This window comes from Podarcis erhardii (genome assembly GCF_964252035.2).
Source record: "Podarcis erhardii genome assembly, chromosome: Z".
NCBI classification, from domain to species: Eukaryota; Metazoa; Chordata; class Lepidosauria; order Squamata; family Lacertidae; genus Podarcis; species Podarcis erhardii.
In genome coordinates, this window is record NC_138504.1 from 5,630,440 (window position 1) to 5,642,490 (window position 12,051).

Genomic DNA, 12,051 nt, shown 5'->3' on the forward strand with positions numbered 1-12,051 from the left:
ATTTCGTCTTGCGAGGCACCACTGTATAATAATAATAATTTATTATTTATACCCCGCCCATCTGGCTCGGTTTTCCCAGCCACTCTGGGCGGCTTCCAACAAAACACTAAAATACAATAACCTATTAAACATTAAAAGCTTCCCTAAACAGGGCTGTCTTCAAAAAGTTTGGTAGTTATTTTTCTCTTTGACATCTGGTGGGAGGGTGTTCCACAGGGCAGGTGCCACTACCAAGAAGGCCCTCTGCCTGGTTCCCTGTAACTTGGCTTCTCGCAGTGAGGGAACCGCCAGAAGGCCCTCGGAGCTGGACCTCAGTGTCTGGGCAGAATGATGGGGGTGGAGACGCTCCTTCTGCTTTACTTGACCAAGGCCTTTTAGGGCTTTAAAGGTCAGCACCAACACTTTGAATTGTGCTCAGAAACGTACTGATGCAACTCTGCACAATCAACAACCCTGCATTTTGCAGGATCCCAGATTGTTCACGTAACTTATGTACTGTACACATCTAGATGTGTTCACAGCTTGAAAAACATCTAGATGAGTCAAGGCAGGGCCAGAAGGTATGATTTTTGCCCTCCTTCCTTTTGGACCATCAGTGTGCTGCAAAGAGCTACCTGCAGGCAGGCAGGCAGCCCACAACAAATCCTTTCAGAGGGCTAAAACCTTGAGCCTGGGTTTTATGAACAACAAGACTGGGGCAAGAACAAGGTCAGCAAAAGGTTACAGAGTAGGTGATGTTCTTGAGTCACAGATACAGCATGTGCAGTAATTAATGCCCTTTTAAGGAGGGCTGGTTCAGTGCTGCCTGTTATTTATCTTCCCTGCCCCTCACCAGAACTGCCCACACCATTTGCAAACAGCAGATATACTACACACCTGTCTAGCCGCGTAAAAAACTCATTACTCTTCTCGATACCAATCAACTGCTCTTTGTGGAACACAATCCCAATTGTGATTTGTAAAAAAGGAACAGGTGAGGGCTTTGTCAAAGGGCCAGAGCGCTACCAAGGAAACCCAGAAATGGGAGAAATAGCTGGTTTGCTGATTCTTTCGGGTGCCCAGGGAAGAAGAAGAAGAAGAAGAGTAGTTTGGATTTGGTATCCCACTTTATGACTACCCAAAGGAGCCTCAAAGCGGCTAACATTCTCCTTGCACCTCCTCCCCCACAACAAACACTCTGTGAGGTGAGTGGGGCTGAGAGACTTCAAAGAAGTGTGACTAGCCCAAGGTCACCCAGCAGCTGCATGCGGAGGAGCGTGGAATCAAACCCGGTTCACCAGATTACGAGTCCACCACTCTTAACCACTACACCACCCTGTTTCCACCCAAGTCAACAAGAAAGGAGCTTGGGACTGCTGTCTGCTTCATTTCCACAGGGCCCTTGCAAATGTTTTGTGAATACAGCCCAATGACTAGAAATTTGAGCTTAGACCCAGGCAGCCCAAATCCCTAGAAATCTCACTGGATAACCTCAGATCAGTTGCCTCTGGCCAACGTACCTTGCAAGGTTCCTGTGAAGATTTACTGTGCATGGGAAGGAAACTGAGCATGCCATACTTTAACTTCTTCCCCAGGCTTCATTGCCAGGGCCAGCGGAAGGCATTTTGCTTCCTGAAGCAAAGGGCAAGCTGGTCTTTCCAAAGCCACACCCCAAATATATGTACGGAAGTTGACTACACTGGCATCTGAATCTTTCTGCAATTCTCAGCATACCCAACTACTGACCATGCTGGTTGGGGCTGTTCTTTTCTGAACCTTTTCCAGCTCTGCAACATCTTTTTTGAGAGGTTTTGGGGAACTGCCACCAGTGAGTGATAGAGCAAGATGGGCAGTATCACAGCTTCCTGCTCCTATTTTAGGGGAAAGCCTGCAGACCAGAGCAAATGCCTTTCAAGCAGAAGTTCCCAGGTTCAATCTCCAACATCTCCAGGTTGCCCTACAACTGTCTCTGCTCTGAAGCCCTGGCGAGCTGCTGCCAGTCTGTAAGGACAATACTGAGATAGGTGGACCAATGGTCCAACTCTTTGCAGCAGACCAGAATCTTTAAGTGCATTAAAGAATATACTGTTTTAAAATAGCACGGCCAGTCCAAAACAGTTGGGTGTATCTACCACTAAAGCTCCCTGGCAGTAGTGGCTTTGGGCTGCAAAATAAGATCTGTAATTATATGTCCCAAATTTCCTCTAATCCTCTAATGGCTTTCCAGCCTGAAGGAGGGAGGCTCTTAATTAAAGCAAGTCAAACTGGATTTCCATTTTTGGCCGAGATTAGCTACCTCTTTGGTTGGAAAGAATAAAATTGATGCCACTTGTGGAATGGGAGGAAAGAAGCCATGGAAGAATTGGAGGGGTTACAAGACATCCCTATGTGGCAAGGAGGGGGAGAGGCTTCACAAAGCCAGAGAATTGGAAGCTGAAGCTGATGCCTCAACAGAGGTACCCCACTGATCATTAAAATGCAATGTCACAAATTATGTTTCCTCACAACTAGGGATATGAGAAATTTGATTCAGTTCTCATTTAAAGGCAAAGCCCCCATGATTCCCCACGAAAATAGGAAAGTACTGTATGCCAGTATACCACCCCAAATTTGTCACTTTACACGGAAATGATCACTAAACATGCACTATATTCCAATAGTTTTCTGTCTTCTACATCATGTGAAAGCTCAAACATAATGCAGAAGTTAACAATCAGGGAAATGTCAGGGAAAGTGAATAAACTGCTTTGTGAATGCAGCCTAAATTACAGTGGATTAGAAGCAGCACTTCACTGTTAAGGGGGAAATCCATCTCACTCCCTTGTTTGCACATCTGGATAGTCATGGTGCTGTTAACACAGAGTAGTCATCCCTTATCTTATCTACCTTTCCAATGGGTTCTCTCCTCTGTTCATGGGGATGTTTCCATTTCGTCATGCCAAGGCACGGTAAATATGAAGCAGAAATGTGAGCACACTCCTAACAATGCAGCATCCCCAACGGAAAAAGCAGAAGCACAAAAAGATGGGAAGGATAAGAGCCAGGGAGTAAAGTGACACCAAGACTCAGCTGAGGGCAGCTGAGCCACATCCAGGCACAAGCAGAGGAGACTGTTCCCTCTAACAAGGGCCTTTTCTAGCTAGAGCAAAGTGGTGTAGGAAATAAACTAACCACGAGCCAGGAAAGTCCTCCTTTCGAATCCTGGCAAGAGAGCCCTGAAGTGACGAATCATAAAACTGTGGAGCTGGAAGGGACCCTGAGGATCATTTCGTCCAACCCCCTGCATTGCAGGGAGCGCAGCAAAAGAACCCCTGACAGAAGGCCATTCAAGATGATATCTCAGTTACTCAGAGCCTCTTAATTATAAAAGTCGTGGGTTCAAGTCCCGGGTTGGGGAAAAGATTGCTGCATTGCAGGGGGTTGGCCTAGATGACCCTCGTGGCCCTTTCTAACTCCACAGTTCTATGATTCTAAGATGGTCATTTTCTCCTTTGCAGGATGGTGATGATTGTGGCTGGCTGTTGCAAGCAATCCCTGGTCATTCATGCAAGATTTGATCGCAGACCAAACGTTCTTTGGAGGAAGAGGATCTCATTTCGGGGTGAAGGTACACAACGTCCCAGAAGGGATTTCTGCAACACAAAGGCTGTGTGTCTGTGTAAAAGTGGCACTAAATTCCCCAGTGCATGAAAATAATAACATTGGGACAAAGGCACAGTAGGTTCCTACAAGCACAAAAAAAGAATCTTGCAAAAGCTTACAACCTTTGGTGCTTAAATAGCCATTGTTTGAAAGGGTGTGGAATTTCTGCCAAAATAGAATCTCATAATTTAACAGCAGAGCCCAGCCCTACGGAGCTGTTCCACCAGGCCTTTGGTCGGGGTTCAGTCTGACTCCCCCTCCCCTTTCATAAGAACTTGCATGAAAGTGACCTCCCAATTTTTCTCACAGGCTAATAGAAGTTCAGCACAAACAGTTGCGCCTGGTGAGCATTTAAAGTCCCCAACCCTAATCTGCGGTTGCCATCTGATTGGATTTTATTCTGATCCTGATCTGATTTGAGGTGGTTTTTTAATTGATTGCCTGATTTTATGTTAATGTGTTATACGTTTGATGTTAGCTGCTCTGAGCCCGGTTTTGGCCAGGGAGGGCGGGGTATAAATAAAAATTATTATTATTATTATTATTATTATTATTATTATTATTAATTAGTCCTGTTTCCTTTTGTGCCTTTTGGGCTGTTAAGGGTGACAGCGAGGACTCTTCAGAGGACCATAAAATCCTATTCCTGGAAGCCAAAGGATCCACGCATATGAAATGAAGAAATGATCCTAAAACACACTAGCAATAAAAGCAGATATACCATGGAATTAAATGGCATTCCCTACTTCCCATTTACAATCCAAAACAAATCTTTCTACCCAACACACACCTGCTGTCACTTTTTATAATTATTACAGTAAACAATTAGGACGCTGGGTCCCACCACACCAGTTAATGCTGGTGTGACATGTGTAGGGTTTTAAACGTCCTGTATGGCTGTTTCAATCTGCTCCTCTCTCCTTGAGACACTCTCTTCAGCTTACGAAAGCATCCAAAGCCTTTTGGGACGTTGCTGCCCTATATTCTGAAAGCTCTGTAACGGCATCTGAAGCATCTATTTTTAATAGGATGCACAGCTATGAGCTTTGGATAAAATATTTTTTTGCAGTGGGGCGGGGTGGGTGGAGAGACAAAATAATCTAGAAGGGCAATCTGGAAGATGGGGGGGGATTTAAAAAGGTAGGACTACAAGAAATCACATCGTATTTACATATGGAGCAGTCTAAATCTGAACAGAGTGTACCCATACTAGGGTATTAAATCAAATGTAGAATCATAGAATCATAGAATCATAGAGTTGGAAGAGACCACAAGGGCCATCGATTCCAACCCCCTGCCAAGCAGGAAACACCATCAGAGCACTCCTGACATATGGTTGTCAAGCCTCTGCTTAAAGACCTCCAAAGAAGGAGACTCCACCACACTCCTTGGCAGCAAATTCCACTGTCGAACAGCTCTTACTGTCAGGAAGTTCTTCCTAATGTTTAGGTGGAATCTTCTTTCTTGTAGTTTGGAGCCATTGCTCCGTGTCCGCTTCTCTGGAGCAGCAGAAAACAACATTTCTCCCTCCTCTATGTGACATCCTTTTATATATTTTTATATATGTGTTTACAATTATTTTTAAAAACACTTTTTAGGATAGAGACAGGGTTCCAAAGCAGCAAAGTGTAATTCGAACACAAAAACAAACAAACGAAAAGCAAAACTTTGCCTTGTTTATTGGGTGGAATAGAGGTTTAGTGATAAATACAACTAAATAAAATATTCAAGAAGCAGCATTTTAAAAGACCAATCATGCAGTCCTCCACAACTATAAAAACACGATTGGCAGTAATAAAAGAAGAAGAGTTTGGATTTGATATCCCGCTTTATCACTACCCGAAGGAGTCTCAAAGCGGCTAACATTCTCCTTTCCCTTCCTCTCCCACAACAAACACTCTGTGAGGTGAGTGGGGCTGAGAGACTTCAGAGAAGTGTGACTGGCCCAAGGTCACCCAGCAGCTGCATGTGGAGGAGTGGAGACGTGAACCCGGTTCCCCAGATTGCAAGACTGCCACTCTTAACCACTACACCACGCTGGCTCTCAAAGACAGCATTAGCCATTGAAACACCCAGAAAAGCAAAATTGACTTCAGCAGATACCTAAAAGGTAGATGCCAGGCAAATGTCCTGGGGACCCACAAAGGGGGTCCATCACTCAGAATCCCCCAACTCTGGTTTAGTTGGGAAAGGGATGAAGCTCAGTGATAGAGCCTCTGCTTTGCAGTCAGAAAGTCCCAGGATCAATCCTAGGTTCAGTCACCAGCATCTCCAAATAGGGCTGGAAAGCCTGCAGAGCTCCTGCCAACCAGTATTGACAATATAAGGGCCCACAGTCTGTGTCAAGATAAGGCAGCATATGGAGTTCATTAAGAATATCCATAGCTCAGTGGTGAAGAGAATGCTTTCCATATTGAAGGTCCCTGGTCCAAACGCCAGCTTCTCCAAAAGACTTTACCTGAAATCTTTGATAGATGCTGCCAGGCAGTGTTGACAGTGCTGAGCTAGTTTGGCCCATGGTCTGACTTGGTCTAAGGCAAGTTCCTGCATTTACAATAAGCTTAAAAAGTTATAGCAGCACAATAATAATAGCAGCCACTGAATCATTTTCCTTTCATTGGGTGCTCTCCACAGTGGCCCAACAAACAGATACCTCCAGGAAGAGCATAAGCAAGGACAGAAAGCAAAAACCTGAGGGCCATATTCGCTTCTGGGCAACCTTTCAAGGGCCACGTGCCAGAGGTGGGTGGGGTCAGAGGTAAAAATGGGTGGAGCAATGAATGTGAACCGGAGCTTTAAAGAGCAGGCTACTTTCTGCACCTGCTTGTCATGGACTGGTTGGACATAGAAGAGTGGTTGGGAAGACCAGAGCCCAGGGACTGATGGTGGGACAATGATGACGGGTCCGATGGAGAAGACTGGGAGGAGGTGTAAAAAGCTGAAGGGGGAGCAGGGCTTAGTGGGCAGAGAAAATCTTTGGCAGAGAGAAGTCCAGAATCAGAGGCAGAAGCTGAAGCAGGAGAGGAGGGAGGTGAAGAGGCAGAGATGAGTCTGGCTGGAGAAGAGCCACAGGTATCTCCCCCTCCTGCTGCAACAAGATCTCCTCCCCACTTGTGTCCAAGAACCAGAAGAGGCATGGAAAGGGTGGAGGAGAAGTTAGCTTCATGCAGGCGCAGTCTTAGGTTGCTTGGGGAAACCCCTGGAGAGGAGAGGACTTAGGCAGCTGGGGAGGGGGGAGATTTCAGTCTCAGCAACTGATCCATGGGACAAAACTTACCAGGGGTGAGCTGCTGTGCTCATTAGGCCTGACACTCCTGTATTGATTGTGTTTTTGCTAATGAAGAGTTAATTCCAACTTGCACAGTGTGATTTACTGCCCACTTGGCTCCTGACAACACTCAGCACACCTATTTCTGTCTTTTTCTTAAAGGCAAGCAAGAAGCCTTATCATTATGAGAGTTCAAGGACACATTCCGCCCAGGCAAAAACACTCAGGGAGGGTTTGAAGTGAGAAGGATGAGGGGTGTGGCCCCAGGAGGCTTCTAAGGGCCAGAGAATGAGACTCGGAGGACTGTACTTGTCCCCTAGGTCTGAGGTTCCCCATTCCTGATAGTGCAAAAAACACAATAAGAAAAATTGTTATTATTACTATGTCTACATCTAAAATTAGGTCAGTTTTACCATAAACAGAATAATATTTATACAATAGTTCAGAATGTTCATGGTTAGGAAACCCCAACTAAATTTACTACTGAATAGCACAGTGAGCCAGGTCAAGCCCTCATGCCTGCCATCAGGAAGCTGAGGAGGAATAGGGTCGTGATGGGAATCCTCCCAGGGCCAGAGTAATTGGTGATTCCCCCTCCCTGCACAAAAGCCTCCTTCTTACAAACAGCAGCTGAAGTGGCAGACCTGTGTCTGGCAGACAGCATCACACCAGACTCGAGGCTCATACAATTGCATGGTAGAAAGCAAGGAAGCCTATGGCGCACTGTTGTTGCTTTTTCTCCTCCGTGCAGGAAAATGTTGTGTGGCGGATGAGCATTTCACGATGCAAGCCAGCACCTGCAGCCCAAAACAGTACAGCCTCTGGACAAGCCTCACTCAGCTGCTGTTTGCTAGAGTAAAAACCCAGTTCTTGTCAATAGCTGCTTGCATTACATCCTTTTGCAATTGCCCAAATTCCAGCACAGCATCCTTTCTCCCACCGAGAAGGATGCAGCCTGACAAGTCACCTGCTCTAGCAGTTTACATGTCTCACTGCCACACCTGCTCCAGGACAAGCCCCAGCATTTCCAACAGCTTGATTCACCTGCTTTTAAGGTCAATGTTGCTGCTTCAGGTTACCGTAATTGCTACAGACTCCCAGGGAGGTATGTTATGATTCCCCAAAGCCACCCATGATCAGAGTACTGTTTTGATGGCTGCAAGCAGATCTCTCTTTAGAGGGTGGGTGGGGATCCTGTGACCCTCCAGATGTTGGGAGACCCCAACTCCCAGTAACCAACACATGAGTCTGTTCACACATTCACATGACACACTCACATGCATGTATGAATCAGTTCACAGCTGTGGACTGCGGAGGGAGTTAGCAGCTCAGTCAACAGTGACTGGCAGAGAGTTTCAGGAAGGGGATATGTACCAGCCCTACTTGGAGATGTTGAGAATTGAACCTGGGCCCTCTCAACCAGCTAGCTGGAGCCCCAGTACAGTACACAGGTAGCTGCTTCATTCAATCCAACTCAAACCATTAGTACACCAAACAACTACACCAGGGATGAGGAATCTTTCTGGCCCAGCGGATCAGTGGGTCCACTATGGCAGCTGGGTGGGACCAGCCACCTGAGATCATGGTGACACCATAAGCCAGCGTTTCCCAATCTTGTGCCTCCAGCTGTTTTTGAACTACAACTCCCATCATCCCTGACTAGCAAGACCAGTGGCAAGGGATGATGGGAATTGTAGTCCAAAAACAGCTGGAGGCACAAGGTTGGGAAACACTGCCATAAGCAATGGTCCCTCCTACCTGTCAGAGTTAATTCATGGGGTGGGTGGTCTGCTTCCCCAGTGAGCTCACTGCAGGTAATACTGTACATTGGAGAAGATGCACCAAGCTGCATTAAACCCCTGCCTCCCATCCATCAAGTGATGTGACCCAATGATGTCAGATGATTGACAAATGGGTGTGGGTGGGAGGTTAATGGCCTCATGGGCCAAACAGGACCACAGACAGGTCAAGTCTGGACCTACGGACCAGCAGCCCAACCCAGGCCTACACTGTCAGTGGCTCTCTAGGGTTTCAGGTAGTGGGGGGTCATTCCCAACCGAACATGTAGATGGCATTGAGGACTGAACCACCAGCAAGGTTTCACACCAATGGTTGCATACACAATCAAGGCCCAGGGTCCCCCAAACTTCTCACTTGCACAGGAACAGACACATCCTTATTTCCAGTGATGATTGCTGGAGCAAACGTTGGAATGACAAGGGAGTTGGGAACTATCAGCCTCTGGGCCAAATCCATTCATCTGCTGGTAGTGAAAGAGGGCTACTGAAGGAGTTGGGGGCTGTGGGCCACTTTGGATGCAAGACGTCCCTAGACCACCCATCCCTACCCAGTTCCCAGAATGATCTATCAGCAAAGGTAGTCACTGAATGAGTAGGATACACTACTTGCTTCAGGACTTTCAAATTCCTAAAATGCTACGATGTCATGGTGGGAGAAGAACACTGAGGATCACATTCCCTTTTTAGCAACTTTCAAAGGGCCACTTGCCAGCGCTGGGTGGAACCAGAAAAAAAGTGGGAAGGACAACAAATGTAAGTTTTACATTTGTACACCCCATTCTTATTCTTATTTTTATTCTTATTATTACAGTGGTACCTCTGGTTACGTACTTAATTTGTTCCGGAGGTCCGTTTTTAACCTGAAACTGTTCTTAACCTGAAGCACCACTTTAGCTAATGGGGCCTCCCGCTGCTGCCGCGCGATTTCTGTTCTCATCCTGAAGCAAAGTTCTTAACCCAAGGTACTATTTCTGGAGTCTGTAACCTGAAGCGTATGTAACTTGAGGTACCACTGTATTACTACTACTACTACTACTACTACTACTACCCTTAGTAGAGTAGGCTTAGTTTACACACCCACCCACCCACCAGCAGCAGCAGCAGCATCTCCCCATTATGTCCAGGTAGAGCTGGGAGAAAAATCTGTCTGAAATCCTGCTGCCAGTCAGTGTAGGCAATACTGAGCTAGATGGCCCAATGCCTCTGACTCAGTATGAGGAGTTTGTGTTCCTAGGTTCCAGTTCAAGGTCACATTCTAGCTAGAGAAGGTGCACAGAGCATGCACCTATTAAAAAGGGTGGTCCAGGGAGAGTTAGAGGGCCAGTCTGAGTAGCTTGGGGGCCACATTTGGCTGCTAGGGCTAAAGTCCCTCATCCCTTTCTGTTCTCCCTCCGAGGCTCCGAGGCTCCAACACCTGTAGATTTTCCTTGTATGCACAGAAAGAAGCCCCACCAGTGAATACATAGTATTGCCAACTTCTCAGTTGCCCTCACCTGCTCTGCATGCACCAGCAAGAGGAAACCACGGTTATCTCCACGGAGCGAAGGGGCCTGAGTAAGGGCACCGGTGCACCTGCTTATTTTTGCAACTCGACCCTTCTTTAAGATGCGAGACAGGTCAGTTGGCAACCCTCATGCGTCCATTCCCCAAAATGTTATTATTAGCAGATTGAATGCTGTAGCGATGCAGCCCATCTTTGGGGGGGGGGGAGGGGGTCCGTTAGAAGCCCCTCTGTAACTCCCCCACCCACCCCCCGTCGCGGGGTAACTTCTGTGCCTTGACGAGGGCGGGGAGGAGAGAGGGAGATCGCCGGTAGAAATGGAAGCGGGGCGGGCAGAGGGAGGACACCCGCCCCCGACCCTCGCTGCATTGCAGCTGCTGTTGCTGCCCGGCCAGAGACGGCGACTTACCGGCGGCGGCCAAGGACTCGGCCCTGACTGCGGCTCGCAGGAGCCGGTAGTAGAGCTCCATCTCCGCCTCGGAGATCCGAGTCAGAGGCAGGCGCAGCTCCGGCGAAGAGCCGGACAGGGCCATGCCGGCACGGCGGCTACTCCCGGCCGGAGGAGACGGAGGCTGCGCCCTCCATAGCCCGCCTCCGCCGAGGAGTTCTTCCCGGGGCGCTCCCGGCTCCAGCTCCCTCCTTCCCTTCCCGGCGATCGGGAGACAGGAAGAGCGCAGCGCCCCAGCCCGGCGCTCTCTTGCCTCGGCGGCCCGCGAAGTCTCTCCACGACGGCGAGGCGCAAGGACCTTCGCGCCCCGGAGAGGAGGGCGCACGGGCTGGGCGGAGCGCCTGGATGAGTTTCTGCCCGCCAGCTGCTTTGGGCACCCGTGCTTTGGGTCCGCCTCGCTCTGTGCTTCTTTTTCCCGAAGGCTTGTTTTATTTATTTAAATGCACTGCATCAACCCCCCGCCTTTTCCTCCAAGGAGCTCAATGTGGCGTGCATGGTCCGCCCTTCCTCATTTAGTATCCCCACAACAACCCTGTGAGCAGGGTCGGATTTAGGTTTGATGAGGCCCTAAGCCAGGGGTCAGCAAACTTTTTCAGCAGGGGCTGGTCCACTATCCCTCAGACCTTGTGGGGGCTGGACTATATTTGGGGGGGGGGGATGAACGAATTCCTATGCCCCACAAATATCCGAGAGATGCATTTTAAATAAAAGCACATATTCTTTTCATGTACAGTGGTACCTCGGGTTAAGTACTTAATTCGTTCCGGAGGTCCGTTTCCCCAGCCATTCTCTTTTTGTTGGAATGCTATCCTTTTTCCAATAGCTAGCAATAAAAACTCTTGTCGCTGTTGTCACGTACAGTGGTACCTCAGGTTACATACGCTTCAGGTTACAGACTCCGCTAACCCAGAAATAGTGCTTCAGGTTAAGAACTTTGCTTCAGGATGAGAACAGAAATCGTGCTCCAGCGGCGCGGCAGCAGCAGGAGGCCCCTTTTAGCTAAAGTTGTGCTTCATGTTAAGAACAGTTTCAGGTTAAGTACAGACCTCTGGAACAAATTAAGTACTTAACCTGAGGTACCACTGTATAAGAATATGTTAGTTTTATCCTTTGGGATATATTTATCAAGAATTCCTAGTAGATATGCCTCTGCCTTTTTACTGTGTGATGCCCTTGTTAATTTTTTTATCTCGTCGTGGATCATGTCCCAAAAGGTTTTAATCTTTGAGCAAGTCCACCACATGTGGTATAACGTGCCTTTTGTCCTATTACATTTCCAGCATTTATTGTTGTTCATTTTATTCATTTTTGACAATCTGTCAGGAGTTAAGTACCATCTATGATGAATTTTTCTGTAGTTCTCCCTTAATAGGTCACACGCTGTAAAATTTATGTTTTTCTCACCCTTACATGG

At 47.6% G+C, this 12,051-nt stretch overlaps 1 protein-coding gene across 3 annotated transcripts in view; it reads right to left on the bottom strand.

The window, feature by feature from the left end:
* MCF2 (MCF.2 cell line derived transforming sequence) overlaps positions 1–11,125 on the bottom strand; it is a 73,333-nt gene extending 62,208 nt beyond the window's left edge. Inside the window, exon 1 of one of the 3 annotated variants that reach the window (XM_081847913.1) lies at positions 10,599–11,125. In XM_081847913.1, the coding sequence (XP_081704039.1) occupies positions 10,599–10,722 (124 nt within the window). In that variant the 5' untranslated portion in view covers positions 10,723–11,125. The remainder of the gene's footprint in view (positions 1–10,598) is intronic. The other 2 variants (XM_081847914.1, XM_081847912.1) reach the window with 2 other exon arrangements.
* Between the last annotated feature and the right edge of the window lie 926 nt (positions 11,126–12,051).